Genomic DNA, 20,628 nt, shown 5'->3' with positions numbered 1-20,628 from the left:
TGGAATCTGTGTCCCATTCCCGTGACTTGGAGTCTGTGTCCCATTCCCGTGACTTGGAGTCTGTGTCCCATTCCCGTGACTTGGAATCTGTGTCCCATTCCCGTGACTTGGAGTCTGTGTCCCATTCCCGTGACTTGGAGTCTGTGTCCCATCCCCGTGACTTGGAGTCTGTGTCCCATTCCTGTGACTTGGAATCTGTGTCCATTCCCGTGACTTGGAGTCTGTGTCCATTCCCGTGACTTGGAGTCTGTGTCCCATTCCCGTGACTTGGAGTCTGTGTCCCATTCCCGTGACTTGGAATCTGTGTCCCATTCACCGTGACTTGGAGTCTGTGTCCCATTCCCCGTGACTTGGAGTCTGTGTCCCATTCCCCATCACTTGGAGCCTGTGTCCCATTCCCTGTGACTTGGAATCTGTGTCCCATTCCCGTCACTTGGAGCCTGTGTCCCATTCCCGTGACTTGGAATCTGTGTCCCATTCCCGTGACTTGGAGTCTGTGTCCCATTCCCCGTGACTTGGAATCTGTGTCCATTCCCGTGACTTGGAATCTGTGTCCCATTCCCGTGACTTGGAGTCTGTGTCCCATTCCCGTGACTTGGAGTCTGTGTCCCATTCCCGTGACTTGGAGTCTGTGTCCCGTTCCCTGTGACTTGGAGTCTGTGTCCCATTCCCGTGACTTGGAATCTGTGTCCCATTCCCGTGACTTGGAGTCTGTGTCCCATTCCCTGTGACTTGGAGTCTGTGTCCCATTCCCGTGACTTGGAGTCTGTGTCCCGTTCCCGTGACTTGGAATCTGTGTCCCATTCCCGTGACTTGGAGTCTGTGTCCCATTCCCGTGACTTGGAATGTGTCCCATTCCCGTGACTTGGAGTCTGTGTCCCATTCCCGTGACTTGGAATCTGTGTCCCGTCCCCGTGACATGGAATCTGTGTCCCATTCACGTGACTTGGAGTCTGTGTCCCATTCCCGTGACTTGGAATCTGTGTCCCGTCCCCGTGACTTGGAATCTGTGTCCCATTCCCGTGACTTGGAATCTGTGTCCCATTCCCGTGACTTGGAATCTGTGTCCCATTCCCGTGACTTGGAATCTGTGTCCCATTCCCGTGACTTGGAGTCTGTGTCCCGTTCCCGTGACTTGGAATCTGTGTCCCGTTCCCGTGACTTGGAATCTGTGTCCCATTCCTGTGACTTGGAGTCTGTGTCCCATTCCCTGTGACTTGGAGTCTGTGTCCCATTCCCGTGACTTGGAGTCTGTGTCCCGTTCCCGTGACTTGGAATCTGTGTCCCATTCCCGTGACTTGGAGTCTGTGTCCCATTCCCGTGACTTGGAATGTGTCCCATTCCCGTGACTTGGAGTCTGTGTCCCATTCCCGTGACTTGGAATCTGTGTCCCATTCCCGTGACTTGGAGTCTGTGTCCCGTCCCCGTGACATGGAATCTGTGTCCCATTCACGTGACTTGGAGTCTGTGTCCCATTCCCGTGACTTGGAATCTGTGTCCCGTCCCCGTGACTTGGAATCTGTGTCCCATTCCCGTGACTTGGAATCTGTGTCCCATTCCCGTGACTTGGAATCTGTGTCCCATTCCCGTGACTTGGAATCTGTGTCCCATTCCCGTGACTTGGAGTCTGTGTCCCATTCCCCGTGACTTGGAATCTGTGTCCATTCCCGTGACTTGGAATCTGTGTCCCATTCCCGTGACTTGGAGTCTGTGTCCCATTCCCGTGACTTGGAGTCTGTGTCCCGTTCCCGTGACTTGGAGTCTGTGTCCCGTTCCCGTGACTTGGAGTCTGTGTCCCATTCCCGTGACTTGGAATCTGTGTCCCATTCCCCGTGACTTGGAGTCTGTGTCCCGTTCCCGTGACTTGGAATCTGTGTCCCCTTCCCGTGACTTGGAGTCTGTGTCCCCTTCCCGTGACTTGGAGTCTGTGTCCCATTCCCCGTGACTTGGAGTCTGTGTCCCATTCCCTGTGACTTAGAATCTGTGTCCCATTCCCCATCACTTGGAGTCTGTGTCCCATTCCCGTGACTTGGAGTCTGTGTCCCGTTCCCGTGACTTGGAATCTGTGTCCCATTCCCGTGACTTGGAGTCTGTGTCCCATTCCCGTGACTTGGAATCTGTGTCCCATTCCCTGTGACTTGGAATCTGTGTCCATTCCTGTGACTTGGAGTCTGTGTCCCATCCCCGTGACTTGGAGTCTGTGTCCCATTCCCCATCACTTGGAGTCTGTGTCCCGTCCCCGTGACTTGGAATCTGTGTCCCGTTCCCGTGACTTGGAGTCTGTGTCCCGTTCCCGTGACTTGGAGTCTGTGTCCCATTCCCCGTGACTTGGAGTCTGTGTCCCATTCCCCGTGACTTGGAGTCTGTGTCCCGTTCCCGTGACTTGGAGTCTGTGTCCCATTCCCGTGACTTGGAATCTGTGTCCCATTCCCCGTGACTTGGAGTCTGTGTCCCGTTCCCGTGACTTGGAATCTGTGTCCCCTTCCCGTGACTTGGAGTCTGTGTCCCATTCCCGTGACTTGGAGTCTGTGTCCCATTCCCCGTGACTTGGAGTCTGTGTCCCATTCCCTGTGACTTAGAATCTGTGTCCCATTCCCCATCACTTGGAGTCAGTGTCCCATTCCCGTGACTTGGAGTCTGTGTCCCATTCCCGTGACTTGGAGTCTGTGTCCCATTCCCGTGACTTGGAGTCTGTGTCCCATTCCCGTGACTTGGAGTCTGTGTCCCATTCCCCGTGACTTGGAGTCTGTGTCCCGTTCCCGTGACTTGGAGTCTGTGTCCCATTCCCGTGACTTGGAGTCAGTGTCCCATTCCCGTGACTTGGAGTCTGTGTCCCATTCCCGTGACTTGGAATCTGTGTCCCATTCCCCGTGACTTGGAGTCTGTGTCCCGTTCCCGTGACTTGGAGTCTGTGTCCCATTCCCGTGACTTGGAGTCTGTGTCCCATTCCCCATGACTTGGAGTCTGTGTCCCGTTCCCGTGACTTGGAGTCTGTGTCCCATTCCCCATCACTTGGAGTCTGTGTCCCATTCCCGTGACTTGGAGTCTGTGTCCCATTCCCGTGACTTGGAGTCTGTGTCCCATCCCTGTGACTTGGAGTCTGTGTCCCATTCCCCATCACTTGGAGTCTGTGTCCCATCCCCTGTCATGTGTCCCCTCCGGTCCCTGCCAGCTGGTGTGTAATCACTGTGTGAGACAGAGGGGACCGGGTCCCAGCTCAGGGAGGGATTAATGTTCTGCCAGAATTCAGTTCCTCTGGAAGGTTTCCATGGTTACTGTCATTACCTGCTTGCTGAAGAGGAGCTTCCATCTGGGTGGGGGGTTATTGTACAGCAGAAAGGACAGCAGGACAACCCCCAGTGCTCCGTGCACTGGAGCAGATGCTTTCTGTCAGCTGCTAATAGCAGGGCACAGGGCAGCAGCCTCACATGCACAGCCTGGGTCTCTGCCTGTGCCTTTACATGTTAGCAGTGACCTGTCACGGTGACAGCTATTCCGCGATCCTCGAAATAAAAAGATCAATATCAATAAATATTAACATAGAAATAAATAGTGAATCGTTTTCATTTGGACTGAAGGGCAGAATAATTATAGGATCTCACACTAGTGGTTTTCAACCTTTTTTGTTGTTGTTAAGGAACCCTATAATTATATTAAGAAATGCAGCGGATCCCCAACCCTCTCTAATAGCGCGTCTGATATCAGATGCATTGTAAGGAACCCCAACCCTCTCTAATAGCGAGTCTGAGATCAGATGCATTGTAAGGAGCCCCAACCCTCTCTAATAGCGCGTCTGAGATCAGATGCATTGTAATGAACCCCAACCCTCTCTAATAGCGTGTCTGAGATCAGATGCATTGTAAGGAACCCCAACCCTCTCTAATAGCACGTCTGAGATCAGATGCATTGTAAGGAACCCCAACCCTCTCTAATAGCGCGTCTGAGATCAGATGCATTGTAAGGAACCCCAACCCTCTCTAATAGCGCGTCTGAGATCAGATGCATTGTAAGGAACCCCAACCCTCTCTAATAGCGCGTCTGAGATTAGATGCATTGTAAGGAACCCCAACCCTCTCTAATAGCGCGTCTGAGATCAGATGCATTGTAAGGAACCCCAACCCTCTCTAATAGCGCGTCTGAGATCAGATGCATTGTAAGGAACCCCAACCCTCTCTAATAGCGCCTTGTAATTATCTTCTGTATTTGGTACAATTTTCAAATGAACTGAAAATTGTAGGGAACTCTTTAGGGATACATGGGGAACCCCGGTTGAAAAACACTGTCCCACACCCTAGTTCTGCTTCCTTTTACTGATTTTACAATCCAAAAGCCCATGATTAACCCACTCCTGTCACCCCCTTCTGTCATCTCTCCCCAGTAACTCCTCCTTCAGTCACCTCCCTCCTGTCATCTCTCTCGCCACTAGTTCCTGTCACCGTTCCCGTATAACTCCTTCTGTCACCTCTCTCGCCACCCGCTCCTGTCAACGTTCCCCTGTAACTCCTCCTGTCATCCCTCCCCTGTCACCCTCCCTGTCATCTCTCCCCATCCCCCTCCCTGTCATTTCTCCCCTGTCACCCTCCCTGTCATCTCTCCCCTGTCACCCTCCCTGTCATTTCTCCCCTGTCACCCTCCCTGTCATTTCTCCCGTCACCCTCCCTGTCATTTCTCCCCTGTCACCCTCCCTGTCATCTCTCCCCGTCCCCCTCCCTGTCATTTCTCCCGTCCCCCTCCCTGTCATTTCTCCCCTGTCACCCTCCCTGCCATCTCTCCCCTGTTACCCTCCCTGTCACCTCTCCCCTGTCACCCTCCCTGTCATTTCTCCCCTGTCACCCTCCCTGTCACCTCTCCCCTGTCACCCTCCCTGTCATCTCTCCCCTGTCACCCTCCCTGTCATCTCTCCCTGTCACCCTCCCTGTCATCTTTCCCCTCTCACCCTCCCTGTCATCTCTCCCCTCTCACCCTCCCTGTCATCTCTCCCCTCTCACCCTCCCTGTCATCTCTCCCCCTGTCACTTCTGTCCCTTTCTTGTGTGTCTTTTACAATGTAATTTCTCGGGCTCTAAAATTGTCTACACACTAGTTACATTAGATCTAATTGCAAATAACTTGACTTTTTTTTACTTGTGTTTATTAGAGAGGGATTTCAGCAGGGGAGATGCTGAGACAGATTTCGGAAAGAGTAGAGTGATTCTGGCAGCAGCGTTTAAGAGAGATTGTAGGGGAGACAGGTGAGAGGCAGGAAGGCCGGACAGCAGGAGGTTACAGTAATCGAGACGGGAGAGAATGAGGGCCTGAGTCAGAGTTTTAGCAGTCGAGTAACAGAGGAAAGGGCGTATCTTTGTGATATTGCGGAGGAAAAAGCGACAGGTTTTAGAAATGTTTTGAATGTGAGAAGAGAATGGGAGAGAGGAGTCGAGTGTGACCCCTAGGCAGCGTGCTTGGGCTACTGGGTGAATGATGGTACTTCCAACAGTAATGTGGAAAGAGGTAGTAGGGCCAGGTTTGGGAGGAAGTATAAGGAGCTCTGTTTTTGCCATGTTAAGTTTAAGTCGGCAGAGGGCCATCGAGGATGATATCAGCAGAGAGACATTCAGAGACTTTGGTCTGTACAGCAGGTGTAAGGTCAGGGGTTGAAAGATAAATTTGTGTGTCGTCAGCATAGAGGTGATATTTGAACCCAAGAGATGTGATTAGGTCACCTAGAGAAAGTGTGTACAGTGAAAAGAGAAGAGGTCCCAGGACAGAGCCCTGGGGTACCCCCACCGAGAGATCTATAGAGGAGGAGGTGTTAGCAGAAGAGACCCTGAACGTACGATGGGAGAGGTAAGAGGAGATCCAGGATAGAGCTTTGTTACGAATACCAAGAGTATGGAGAATGGGAAGGAGACGAGGGTGGTCCACCCATTTAGGAAAAGGAGTCCCTGCCCCGAAGCGCCTACGATCTCCCAATATGAGGAACAGTAAAGCTCTCCAATTCTTCCACGAAGGTCCATCTTGTGGCTGACTTTGTGCTGACCTTACTGGTTATTTCCCCCTTGTTTTGACTTTAGAACAAGACTGTTTCTGAGGGGAATCTCACCCTTACTGTTACATTGTTAACGGCAAAATCCCTTGTATTCTATTTAACGGTTGTATAATTAATGGACTTTAAAGTTTTAGAAGGAAAGCCCCAAATGTGTTCCGTGTGGAAATCACTTCCATGTTTCCTGCTCCCAACCACTCAAGTTGTCCCATAGTTGGGTGACGGGACAGCAGCAGAGCTATAAGTATTGTAGGCAGTGTCAGATTTACCATTAGGCCCCATGACTAGGGCGGCAACATTGTTGGGGCGGCTAAAATTTCCGCCCCCATATGCTTTAGCCGCACTCTCGGGGCTATCGGGCCTAATGGGAAGGCACTTACCTGTGTCGTCCGCCTCCTTTCTGCCACCCTCCTGCTCCTTTGGAATCCCAGCGTCAAATGACGCCACGGACGTCACGCATGCGGCGTCGGGCAGCGTCTCGTTGCCACGGCAACGTGCCGTCGCGACGCCAAAGGACGTCGCATTTCCGTGGCAACGCGCCCTTCCGCGCGACGCCATTCGACGCTGGGATGCCAAAAGGAGCAAGAGGGTCGTCAGAAAGGAGGCGGCCGACGCAGGCAAGTGCCCCGGGGGGTCGGCGGATTTTGAAATCCGACGCGGATGGTAGGGTTGCTGGGAGGAGGTACTGACAGATTTCTGCTCTGCGGCAGGGCGCGGACGGATTAGCAGAGCCCGAGGGGGTGACTCTGAAACGGGTGGCGGTGGTGGAAGATTTCTTCGACATCATATATTCCATGCACGTGGAGAGCCAAGCAGGGAAGAGTCCGAAGCACGCCGGGCAGAAGAAGACCTACCGGGCGGTGAGTAGGAACAGGGTTACAGAAACGGGCCACACACCTGCAGGACCACACATAGGTGCAGGACCACGTGCAACGCATCACTGGTGTAGGATCACGCACGGACATAATCACATACATGTAGGAGTGCACGTGTAGGAACTGGATCGTGTGTAGGATCACATCCATAAAAACAGGATAACACGCATGTAAGGGGCAGGATCATACGTGAGATCAAATGCGCAGATCCTCAGCTGTATCTGGTTAAAGGTGGCGAAGAAGTAGGGGCTATTTACTTATTTAAGACCCATGCCCCGTTATGGTTTGTCTCAGTCATTGGGACAGCTGTTAGTTGTGTCGTTGTGGTTGTGTTGTGGTGGTGTTACTGTAGCTGTGTTGTGCTGTGCAAGGTTCTTCCCAGGGTTGGTTTTTTTCCCATTGGCGTCCAGTTGCTCGGCGGAATTGCTGAGAGCTGATAACCTGCTGCCCCCTAGTGGAAATTGGGAGTATTATAAAATGATGTTTTATTTGATATCCATGTCATGTGGATTTGAAGCAGAAGGTGGCACGGTGTGCTCATTTGCATGTCATTTCCCAGAATCCCTTGCTGCAGTGGAAGCACTGTGTGCTGGGTGATAATGGTGAAAGGCAGGGTCGCAGACCTGTCTTAGACATGCAAATGAGCACACAGTAATATTTCCATTTGCCATATATATATACAGTACAGTATAAGTGTTTGTTATACATGGAAGCGCTGTGCCTTTTGCAGATTGCAGAGACATACGCTTTTTTACCCAGAGAGGCTGTGACCAGATTCCTAATGAGTTGTACAGAGTGCCAGAAAAGGATGCATTTAAACTCCAGCGATCTTACCGCTACAGGTAAGGATGAGTTCTGCAGCCGCTGGGAGAATACAGAATAAAGTGATGTCGTTTGGTTCTGGTTTATGCCAAAGAGGAAGCATTTTTGGACCCACCTGCTCATTACGTTACTTTAGATTTACACCTGGAATTCTTTTTACTAGAGAACTGTGACCCGCTCCCATCTCCTTGGTTGTAGTTGAGTTTGGGGTGTGATTCATTGGACAATGTTACTGCCCCGTATTCAAATATAGAGAGGCAGAGTGAGAAGGGATGAAAAGGACCGTGAGAAGAATCGGGGAAGAGGCACCTGCAATGGAAGGGTGACCCCCCTCTGCCACTACATTTGCTAGTGACAAATATGACTCCCAAATATGAGTCCCACTGCAACTTTTAGGGACACATATAATGGTACATAGAAATATATCTAATACAGGCAGGTATATATACATGTGTGTAGTTATATATATATATATATATATATATATATATAGATAGATATGGATATATAGAGACAGTTACATACAGATGTTGTACTAGTACAGACGTGGACAACTCCAGTCCTCAAGGGCCACCGATGAGTTGTCTGAGCCACCTGTGCTGAAGCAGGGATATCCTTAAAACCTGACTTGTTGGTGGCACTTGAGGAACTGGAGTTGGCCACGTCTGTACTAGTACATAGTCAGGTATATGCAGACATATATAGGCACATACAGACACCTAAAGGTATTCAGCTATACCTGCAGTTACTCAGGTGTTTGCAGCTATAGAGAGGACACTTGTGGGAGTAAATCAGTCACGCTCAGCGGAAACCGAACCTCTAAGTGTTTTCTCGTTTGTGTCTCAGATAATGACGAGCTGACCTCTTCCCTGGGAGCAGACGCCATTGACTACAACATGCCCCTTACATCCACATACCTGAAGCGGATGAGACTGCTGGGTCCACAGGAGCAGGTCAGTGAGCAGATGTCAGGAACGTTGTGTGTTTATACGTAAAGCTATATACTGTACACCTGACATGATGTATAGATATATACAGACTAACTGATCAATGTTTTTATAGACAATGAGTATATATAATGAGTCACAGATAAACATGGAATGATATATACAAATGTACATAGAAACATACAGATATATACACACACACATACATATATATATATCCACAAATTAACATATGTTTATACATTATATGAAGTACAGACACATACATGAACAGATACATACTCACACATACAGACATATGTTAACACCAACATATATATACATCAATACACAGACATCCACAGGCTATATAGGAAGTGTGTGTGTAGGATATACGTATGTGTATATATATATATATATATATATATATATATATATATATATAAACAAACCAACCGACAGTCCACCACACTCTACAGAGATAAGCTTAAAACCAGTTTATTGCAGCCAAGAGGATAGAGGAACAGCGCCACGTTTTGAACCACGCAGGTTCTTCCAGCACATGAAGAGTGGTTCAAAATGTCGCACTATTCTGATACCTTGTCGGATGCAATAAACTAGTTTTAAGTTTATACCTGGCGGGCGGTTCTGATGGTACTGTACGTGCTAGGGAATTCCAGAGAGCGAGAGAGAGAGAGAGGGCAGCACGAGAGACGTCTCGCAGGTGGAAGTAAGAGGAAGTGATAATGTTGGGGGGGGGGGGAGATACGGATGTCGCGGGCAGAACGTAGGGGGCGTTTTGGTTGAGGGCCGAGATGTAAGGAGGGGGGGAGAAGCGTTGTTTTGTAGGTCATTACTAGGGGTTCAAATGTAATTCTAGAGGCTATGGGAAGCCAGTGTAGGGATTTGCATAGTGGAGCAGAAGAAGTGGAGCGGTGAGTAAGGTAGATGAGTCTGGCAGCAGCATTTTGGATGGATTAGAATAGGGAGAGGCGGACCAGGGGAAGGCCAGCCTAGGAGAAGGCTGCCGTAATCGAGGTGGGACAAGATGAGTGAGTGGATCAGGATTTCAGTTGCACCGTGAGTGAGAACGGGGCATATCTTGGCGATATGATGGAAGTGGAGCTGGGAGGACTTCGTGAGGGACTGAATGTGAGGAATGAAGGAGTGATCAGAGTCAAAGATAACAGCTAGGCAGCGGGCTTGATGTGCTGACGACATTGTGGTGTTATTGACAGTGAGGGAGAGTGTTGGTGTAGTGGTTGCAGTAGAAGTGGGAAAGAATATGTGAAGCTTCAGGTAGCGGCTAGACATCCAGGAGGAGATGGAGAAACAACATGGTGAAGTATGAAAGCTCACCGGAAAAAGCAGCCAGAATCGTCATTCAGTTGACAAAGATAAACAGGCTTCAAATAATGCACGTGTATGCCCCAACATTCAGTCACACAGACAATGTAGTGGAAGACTTCTACCATGAAATCAAACCAACGTAACAACAAAGGAAATTGTCACCTGAAGATCATTATGGGAGATTTCAATGCAAAGATTGCTGTCCAGCAGACACAGTTGGTCAGTGTGGTATCAGAAGTATCAGTTGGTCAGTGTGGTATCAGAAGTATCAGTTGGTCAGTGTGGTTTTGGTAGCAGGAATGAACGTGGAGACAGATTGGTAGAATCAAAAACGTCTACATCATACATTCATTCATTCTTCAAGAAGACTCGAAATGGATGTGGGGTGGACCCAGTGTAATAAAGAATGAAATTGACTGTATCCTAGCTAACAAGAAACGGGATTAAAGACTGCACTTGTCCTTAACTGATTTGACACAAAAGAGCGATCACTGATTGGTTTACAGCAAATGACATCTGAATGAGAAGACGGAAAGAAGAAAACTGATTAAAAAGAAGACAAAAACAAACAACATCCGGTGGAGCAAAGTCCAGGGGTCTCTTGCCCCATTGATTAGTGAGTATCTTCGTAAAACAAATCTTGTACTGTAAGGGATTGATTGGAAATAGATCTGTAGTTCTGGAGGTCTCGTTTGTCTCCTTTCTCGTTGACGAGGATAATGATGGAATCGCACCATTGTTCTGGGAATGCTCTTGTTCTTCAAACAGCACGTGAAGAGTTTTGTCAGGGTTTTTCTCTATTTCCTCCACAGCTTCTTTAAAAAAATGTCAGATGTCATTTCATCTTCCCCCCCCCGGAGCTTTCCCATTCTTCATGGCTTTCATTACTTGTGCCATGATGCGTCCTTCCAGAAGTGGCAAATCAGCTGTGGTTTCCCCTTGCCCTCCCTGTGCTGGATTATGCCCTGCGTGATCTGTTTTTTGCGTACAATTTCATGTAGAAGTTCTTAGCCCTCTTTATGATAAGTGCACCACTTTTTTATGGTTGATCCGTCATCTTGTTTGAGTGCGACGATTAGTCTCTTCCCAATCATAACTCGCTGCTTCATCTACTTTAAGCTTTTTGTTATCTTCGACAGTTAGTGCTTTATCTCGTCTGACATTTTCCTGTTCTTGGTTAGCGATTCCTCGAGTTTTTGCTGCTCTGCAATCTTCGTAAATTCTTCATCATTCTTTGTTAGTGTCCCCACGCGTTTCGAGCGAGCTGAAGTGCTTTCCCCCCCAGCTCTAGTTGAAGTTCTCTGCCATTATTCTTGAGGTTCTTAATGTTGATTATTTTTGTCTTAATCAGCTTTTTTTTCCATCTTCAGTTGTAATTTGCAACAAACGAATCGATTCACAAGTAGTCTGTTGTATATACACTCACTAACTCCTAACGAAATACTAGTATCATTTGTATCACAATTCCGAGTGATATAATACATGTGATATGTGATGGCTACAATCGCATCTAAATTGCCATAATCTTGCTACAGTTTGGGAAATATCTTGTTTGATCTGCTACTCATAGATACATTTTGGGCAGATACACACTCGGAATTGTGATACAAATTATTCTAGTATTTCATTAGGAGTTAGTGAGTGTATATACAACAGACTACAGGCATACCCCGCTTTAAGTACACTCACTTTAAGTACACTCACGAGTAAGTACATATCACCCAATAGGCAAACGGCAGCTCACGCATGCGCCTGTCATCACATCCTGAACAGCAATACCGGCTCCCTACCTGTATCAAAGGTGTGCGCAAGCGGGGAGACTATAGAGCCTGTTACAAATGCGTTATTTACATCAGTTATGCACGTATATAACGATTGCAGTACAGAACATGCATCGATAAGTGGGGAAAAGGCAGTGCTTCACTTTAAGTACATTTTCGCTTTACATACATGCTCCGGTCCCATTGCGTACGTTAATGCGGGGTATGCCTGTACTTGTGAATGTCTAAACCCACTGCATAGGGCTATTTACAGACCATATATTGGGTTCTTCTTGCTCCTTTTCCATTGGATAAACGTATACTTACCCCATTTATGTGTAGAAGACTTTAATCTGACACATTTATGTGTATTGTGCAACTAACAGGCATACTTCAGTGTCTTTTTAAAGTATCTTATTTCAGTGTATATATACAATTTTTTCATATAGAAGAGTTATAAATAATTAATAAAATTTTATTATTTTTGTTTTTTACCCCTCCTGGTTTTTGCATTATATATATATATGCAGGGACTGATACACTCCCTTGTGTTTAAATATCACGTTTATTAGGCTGTGTGCAAATAAGTGGGAATCTTTTTGTGATCATTCTTGATCATTTTGACAAATAAACTAAACATACTAGGGGTGGAGAATGAAGCATTGTTCATTGCCCGGTGGTATTGTTGGTTCGTTCTTTACGTTCTCGCGTATCTACTCTAAAAACAGATTTATATAGTAAATCCTAGCTATTAATGTAACCTATGCATGACCTGTTAGCATGAAACAATAATACAATTAAACAATGCTTGGAAAAGTCTGGGCACAGAGCCGGGACTCTTATCTTGGCCTTGGACAGACCTCATCTTGTACCCAAAATGTATTAGAAACAATTTACTTGTTCTACGTTTCCTACAAATTAATTATTTCCCTTGAATGTGTTTTTTTTTTTATATATTATACAATCGTTCTCATAGAGTCTGGGGAAACAAAATGGATGGTAACAGACAACATGGATTCCGAATCACTTGAATTCCATGTACAATCATTCCTTGTGGCAAAATGGTTGAGGACTGTGCAGCCTTCAATCACGTGTTTGTTGTTAGTTAGGATATAGTCCATATAATTCTTAATTACATTGGGTCCAAACCATGTCCATTTTCTATTTGGATTCTTCTAGAAGAATTCATGGTGTAGAAATGTTCACCTTCTGCAAATTTTACCAGTCTGTCTCCACTTTTATTCCTGTTGCCATATCCATACTTGCCAACTGATGCTTCGCCCCTCGTTCTTCCATCTTCTGTACCCCTGTAATATAATAGGTGCCTGCTTTTGAGCTGAATGAAAACTTGATCTTTTCTTCTTACTTCACCAAGACCAATCAACATCCCATTTAATCTTTTAAAGCTCGTCTCCCAGTTCTTGAAGTGCTTCTCCACTGGAGGGAGTCCGGGACTTGTAGGTAGCCAGATTGAGGTTTGAATGTTTAACCTCCGGGGATTCCTTGCACCCTTCTGCCTTCGGGCTTTCTTCCTGATCACCGTCAAGCCGGGGGACAATCCAATCTCCGGAGAACGAGGGTCATTTTATCATTGTATTTCGGTGTCTTACATATTTGGGGGTTGAGGCCTTATTTGCCATGTCGACCTGATTTGCACGTTGGCAAGTGCCTTTCCCACTTTAGCCAGGTATATTGTTCAAGCTTTCATAGTACGGTTGAACCCACCAGCACAAGTGTCACTGTACATCTCCTTGAACACCAGTTGTCACCTTCCCAACACTTTGAGGCAGTGAGAAAAGCATGTGAGGGAATATATATATATATATATATATATATATATCAAATGGAAAAATTACTGTGTGCTCATTTGCATGTCTTAGACAAGTCTGCAACCCTGCCTTTCACCATTATCACCCAGCATACAGTGCTTCCACTGCACCAAGGGATTCTGGGAAATGACATGCAAATGAGCACATAGTGCCACCTTTTGCTTCAAAACCATATTACATGGTCCCCTATAAGCTTATGCGGGCTGCATTGCACAGCTTTTGAGCACAGCCAGGGTTAAGATGCATAGCCAGTAAACCTACCCACAGACAGCTGTTTCGACCTTAATGGGTCTCATCAGTGTGAGGTTGGTTATACTGGCTTTGCAAACTGATAATATATATATATATATATATATACAACTGTATGCTCATCTGCATGTCTTAGACAGGTCTGCAACCCCGCCTTTCCCCATTATCACCCAGCACACAGCACTTCCACTGCAGCAAGGGATTCTGGGAAATGAGATGCAAATGAGCACACAGTGCCACTTTTTGCTTCAAAAACCATTTTTAACATGGTTCCCTATAGGCTTAAGCTTGCTGCATGGTCACAGCTTTGAGCACAGCCAGGGTTATGGTGCATACCCAGAAAACCACCCACAGACAGCTGTTTCGACCTTAATGGGTCTCATCAGTGTGGGGTTGATTAACTGGGTATGCAAAGAAGCTAAAGGATGGGCCAACCATAATACTGAGTTAAGTTATGGTGAGTAAAAAAAGTGACAAAAATATATATATATATATATATATATTATCAGTTATAAAAAGTTATCCCCTAGCGCTTCGATATATTGATATATTGATTCACCCTAGGTGTGTAAATGACAAAAACATTGTTTTACATCTAAGCCCCCCTTCTTCAATTGCTGTGAGCCCCAGGCTCTTGTGAAACACTGTGTCTATAAGAACAAGATAGAACACACCAAGAGGACAGCTCTGGTATATTACCTTCTACTCCCAACGAATATTAAAAAACATTCAATGCCCTCACAAAGAAAATGCTAAGCATGTAACTGAAGTCCTCTGTTCTGGATCTGGACGGCTGGTGTAGAGAGCAGAGGTAGCTCAGAGGCGCCTCTCAGGAACCACGCTCTCGCCCTGCTGGCGATGGGTATCCCGATGATGTCAATCTGCGGATCCTCAGACAGAACATATCTAGTTCCTGCTAATGCTTCAACTCAATGCATTTTGCGGGGCTTTTTCGCTTCCTCACCAGTACAGGCAATGTAAGTGTGTGTTTCTTTTCTTATCCTGCATATTATTTTATCTATCCTGCTCTACATAGGTATACTATCAATTCATAGTGTATATTGATACATGTGTTTACAACAGAGGGGACACTTTATATACAGTATCTTTTTGAGAAATATATACATACAGTAGCCTATTGAAGAAGGATGTATCAGACATGGTGTTCAATCTGCTCAGGCAACAAGGAATATATTTGATACAGGGAAACACAGGGTTAAATGGTGGATGAGCTGTGAGTTGAAGCATGAGTAGCAACTATCTAGTGTGGTGTGCCGTGAGAGGCGTGTGCAGTAACCTCCGCCCACTACACCAGCCGTCCGAATCCAGAACAGAGGCCATCAGTAACATGCTTAATCTTAAGCATCTTCTTAATGCATGCATTGCATGCTTATTTTCATATTTGTTGTTAATTAAAGGCAATACACCAAAGCAATCACCTTAGTGTGCTCTTCTATTTTGTTATATATTCGGGACACTTAATGGTGGCCAAAACCGAGACCGCAGTTTCATGAGTCACTACTGACACAAGAGAACGCTCTTCCCATGAGTGCTAAAGGCCATGTCTATACATACTGCGTTATATGTATGCACACACATACACACATATGTATGTCTTTTACACATACAAATACACAATGTAATTCCATATCTATATACCAATAGGGACCACATAGTATCTACACACATTAATAGTAATGCATCACGCTCTTACATTTCTACACCTACCCACACCATTAGTATACACTCCCACTACACAAACCTTTTGTAAAGCGCTGTATACACTGTGGGTGCTTTATAAATGTATATGTACATACATACACACACACTCTTACATCACTAACAATCAGGGACCATTTAACACCTCAAGTCATAAATCGCATATTGCACAGGGGGGAGGGATAGGCTCCAGTCACAGATACATTCCAGGATGCACTGTTTTTAAGTTAAACCTTTCTTGCTTTATCCATTGTAACATCGGCGGAAGAAAAGATCAGTGTATCTCGAAAGCTCGCACAAATAAAAGCATTTAGTTAGCCACAGAACGGTATCGTCTATTCATTTTTGATTATTAAGCTCGGCTAACACGGCACAGATACCTCTACATACATATACATATACATATATATATATATACATATACATATATATATATATATATATATATATATATATATATATATATATATATATATATATATATAATACTGAGTTAAGTTATGGTGAGTAAAAAAAGTGACAAAAACCCTCCACAGGAAAGCAAATATGCAAATATAGCTGTATGCTCATCTGCATGTCTTAGGCAGGTCTGCAACCCCACCTTTCCCCATTATCACCCAGCATACAGCACTTCCACTGCAGCAAGGGATTCTGGGAAATGACATGCAAATGAGCACACAGTGTCACTTTTTGCCTCAATAACCATTTTTAACATGGTTCCCTATAGGCTTAAGCTTGCTGCATGGTCACAGCTTCGAGCACAGCCAGGGTTAAGGTGCATACCCAGAAAACCACCCACAGACAGCTGTTTCGACCTTGATGGGTCTCATCAGTGTGGGGTTGATTTTACTGGGAATGCAAGAGAGGCTTATGGGATAGGCCAAACCATAATACTGAGTTAAGTTATGGTGAGTAAAAAAAGTGACAAAAACCCTCCACCGGAAAGCAAATATGCAAATATAGCTGTATGCTCATCTGCATGTCTTAGGCAGGTCGGCAACCCCACCTTTCCCCATTATCACCCAGCATACAGCACTTCCACTGCAGCAAGGGATTCTGGGAAATGACATGCAAATGAGCACACAGTGTCACTTTTTGCCTCAATAACCATTTTTAACATGGTTCCCTATAGGCTTAAGCTTGCTGCATGGTCACAGCTTCGAGCACAGCCAGGGTTAAGGTGCATACCCAGAAAACCACCCACAGACAGACTGTTTCCACCTTGATGGGTCTCATCAGTGTGGGGTTGATTATATATATATATATATATATATATATATATATATATATATATATATATATAGTATATGAAACACAGAGAAAAGCCTGCAACAGCCCACCAATAACATGTGCCAAAATCAGTTAATCAAGTGTTAATAATATACACTACTGACGGTGCTGGGGATAATTAATATGTGTTAACGAGAAGAAAGAAGTATCCCAACTATAGCACTCTAGCATACAAAAGTATGACATTTATTAAGTACATCACACAAAACGAATAACAATTAAAAAATGTCCACAGTGTCCCTGAAACAGAAATTTCAGCTGAAAGACCTCACTCATTGATTAATAAAAACCTCTATTGTAAATTATGGGTAAGCTATATACTAACGCAAAAAATGTTCAGCCCAACCCCGAGTCTCAATAACCTGGGAACAAATAATTGCTGGCTAAATAAAAGGGATTGAAAGATTGGCATTGTTCCCAACAGGGACCGAAACGTCGATAACGACAATAATCTAATGTTTAAGAAAGTTCCAAGTGTTAAACTGTCTACCGGTTTGGAGAACCAGTGAATTTAGCTGTCACCTGGTTCCCTTGGCAGCACTGTAAATCACTGCCGAGCATCTGACAGTCGTGTCCCATAAATCTCTGTGTTGCCGAACACAGCCCTCAGGTGCCCCGGCTGCTCTTGACCGCCCTGCAGTTCATCGGCGGCATGCTGTTCCTCCCCCAGCCTGTCCGGTACTTCATGGCTCCCACAGTAAAGACAGGAGCCACCACTTGCCGTGTGGGACCAGCCAATAAAGGTGTGGGCCAGGGTAGGCTGGGGGGGGGGGGGGGGGGAGAAGGATGTGTTGGGGAGCGGTTGGATTATAGATTGAGTTGGGATCCTGCTCTGCTAATGGGAGAAATCATTCAACTCCCCCCCCCCCCCCCCAAGTCAATCACCTCCTCCCAATGTCACTCATCTACAACCATCTCACTCACATTCTCCTAATGTCACTCATCTCCAACCATCTCACCTCCTCCCAATGTCACTCATCTACAACCATCTCACTCACATTCTCCTAATGTCACTCATCTACAACCATCTCACTCACATTCTCCTAATGTCACTCATCTACAACCATCTCACTCACATTCTCCTAATGTCACTCATCTACAACCATCTCACTCACATTCTCCTAATGTCACTCATCTACAACCATCTCACTCACATTCTCCTAATGTCACTCATCTACAACCATCTCACTCACATTCTCCTAATGTCACTCATCTCTCCCCTATCTCACTCACATTCTCCCAATGTCACTCATCTCCCTCTATCTCACTCACATTCTCCCAATGTCACTCATCTCCAACCATCTCACCTCCTCCCAATGTCACTCATCTCTCCCCTATCTCACTCACATTCTCCCAATATCACTCATCTCCCTCTATCTCACTCACATTCTCCCAATGTCACTCATCTCCAACCATCACTCACCTCCTCCCAATGTCATTTATCTCTCCCCTATCTCACTCACATTCTCCCAATATCACTCATCTCCCTCTATCTCACTCACATTCTCCCAATGTCACTCATCTCCAACCATCACTCACCTCCTCTCAATGTCATTCATCTCTCCCCTATCTCAGTCAGATTTTCCCAATGTTACTCCTCTCCCACCATCTCACTCACCTCCTCCCAATGTCACTCATCTCCCCATCTCACCTCCTCCCAATGTCACTCATCCCCCTATCTCACTCACATTCTCCCAATGTCACTCATCTACAACCATCTCACTCACCTCCTTCCAATGTCACTCATCCCCCCTATCTCACTCACATTCTCCAAATGGCACTCATCTCCAACCATCTCACTCCCAATGTAACTCATCTCCCCCTTATCTCACTCACATTCTGCCAATGTCATTCATCTCCAACCATCTCACTCATCTACAACCATCACGCACCTCCTCCCAATGTCACTCATCCCCCTATCTCACTCACAGTCTCCCAATGTCACTCATCTCCAACCATCTCACTCACCTCCTCCCAATGTCACTCCTCTCCCCTATCTCACTCACATTTTCCCAATGTCACTCATCTCCAACCATCACTCACCTCCTCCAAATGTCATTCATTCCCAACCATCTCATTTACCTCCTCCCAATGTCACTCATCTCCCCCCATCTCACTCAAATCCTCCCAATGTCACTCATTTCCCCTATCTCACTCACATTCTCCCAATGCCACTTATGTCCAACCATCTCACTCACCTCCTCCCAATGTCACTCATCCCCCCTATCTCGCTCACATTCTCCCAATGTCACTCATCTCCAACCATCACTCTCCTCCTTCCAATGTCACTCACCCCCCCTATCTCACTCACATTCTCCAAATGTCACTCATCCCCCCATATCTCACTCACATTCTCCAAATGTCACTCATCTCCAACCATCTCACCCACCTCCTCCCAATGTCACTCACCCCCCCCTATCTCACTCACATTCTCCCAATGTCACTCATCCCCCATATCTCACTCACATTCTCCCAATGTCCTTCATCTCCAACCATCACTCACCTCCTCCCAATGTCACTCATCCCCCCTATCTCACTCACATTCTCCCAATGTCACTTATCTCCAACGTACAGGGTGTGTGTATATATACACACTGTACATAAATACACAGAGATATATACTGTACATATACACAGGGGATGTACATGCATATATGTATAGGGAGTGTATCTAGATATATACTGTACATATATGCAGATATGTATTGTACATATATAGATTGTATGTGTGTGTATATACCCATATATACTGTACATATATACAGGGGATGTATATGCAAATATGTATAGGAACTGTATATAGCTATATACTGTACACATACACAGGGGATGAATATGCATATATGTATAGGGAGTGTATATAGATATATACTGTACATATATACAGGGGATGTATATGCATATATGTATAGGGAGTGTATATAAATATATACTGTTTAGACATACAGGGTGTTTTTATATATAAATACTGTACATATACACGGAATGTACATGCATATATGTATAGGGAGTGTATATATATATATACTGTACATAGATGCAGATATACTGTACATATATAGATGGTATGTGTGTGTTTATACCCATATATACGGTACATATATACAGGGGATGTATGCATATATGTATAGGGAATGTTTATAGATATATACTGTACATATACACACGGGATGTATATGCATATATGTATAGGGGGTATATAGATATATACTGTACATATATGCAGATATATACTGTACATATAGGCAGATATATACTGTACATACACACAAGGCATGTATATACATAATGTATAGGGAGTGTATATAGATATATATTCTGTACATATATACAGGGGATATATATGCATATATGTATAGGGAGTGTATATAAATATATACTGTTTAGATGTACAGGGTGTGTGTATATATACACAATACATAAATACACAGATATATACTGTACATATACACAGGGGATGTACATGCATATATATATATATATATATATATATATATATATATATATATATATATATATATATATACAGTGTTCAACAAACCTATACATTTGCTCGCCCTGGGCGAGTGGATTTAACCCCCGGGCGAGTAAATATAGGGCCAAGCAGCACACGTTTGGTACTAGGTGGCGAGTAGATTTTTTTGTGTGGCGAGTAGATTTTTTGGTGATTTGTCAACCACTGTGTGTGTGTGTGTGTATATATATATATATATATATATATATATATATATATATATATATATATATATATATATATATATATATAATGTACATATAATGTACA

The 20,628-nt window shown here is 45.1% G+C and overlaps 1 protein-coding gene across 1 annotated transcript in view; it reads left to right on the top strand.

Moving 5' to 3' along the window:
* Nucleotides 1–20,628, top strand: part of NOL4L (nucleolar protein 4 like) — an 86,883-nt gene that overhangs the window by 11,186 nt on the left and 55,069 nt on the right. The window contains exons 2-4 of the mRNA XM_075571758.1: nucleotides 6,735–6,884; nucleotides 7,630–7,741; nucleotides 8,568–8,674. Of these exons, the coding sequence (XP_075427873.1) occupies nucleotides 6,735–6,884; nucleotides 7,630–7,741; nucleotides 8,568–8,674 (369 nt within the window). The remainder of the gene's footprint in view (nucleotides 1–6,734; nucleotides 6,885–7,629; nucleotides 7,742–8,567; nucleotides 8,675–20,628) is intronic.

The sequence above is a fragment of the Ascaphus truei genome, chromosome 15 (assembly GCF_040206685.1).
Source record: "Ascaphus truei isolate aAscTru1 chromosome 15, aAscTru1.hap1, whole genome shotgun sequence".
Classification (NCBI taxonomy): domain Eukaryota; kingdom Metazoa; phylum Chordata; class Amphibia; order Anura; family Ascaphidae; genus Ascaphus; species Ascaphus truei.
This window is presented reverse-complemented; position numbering and strand designations above follow the sequence as displayed.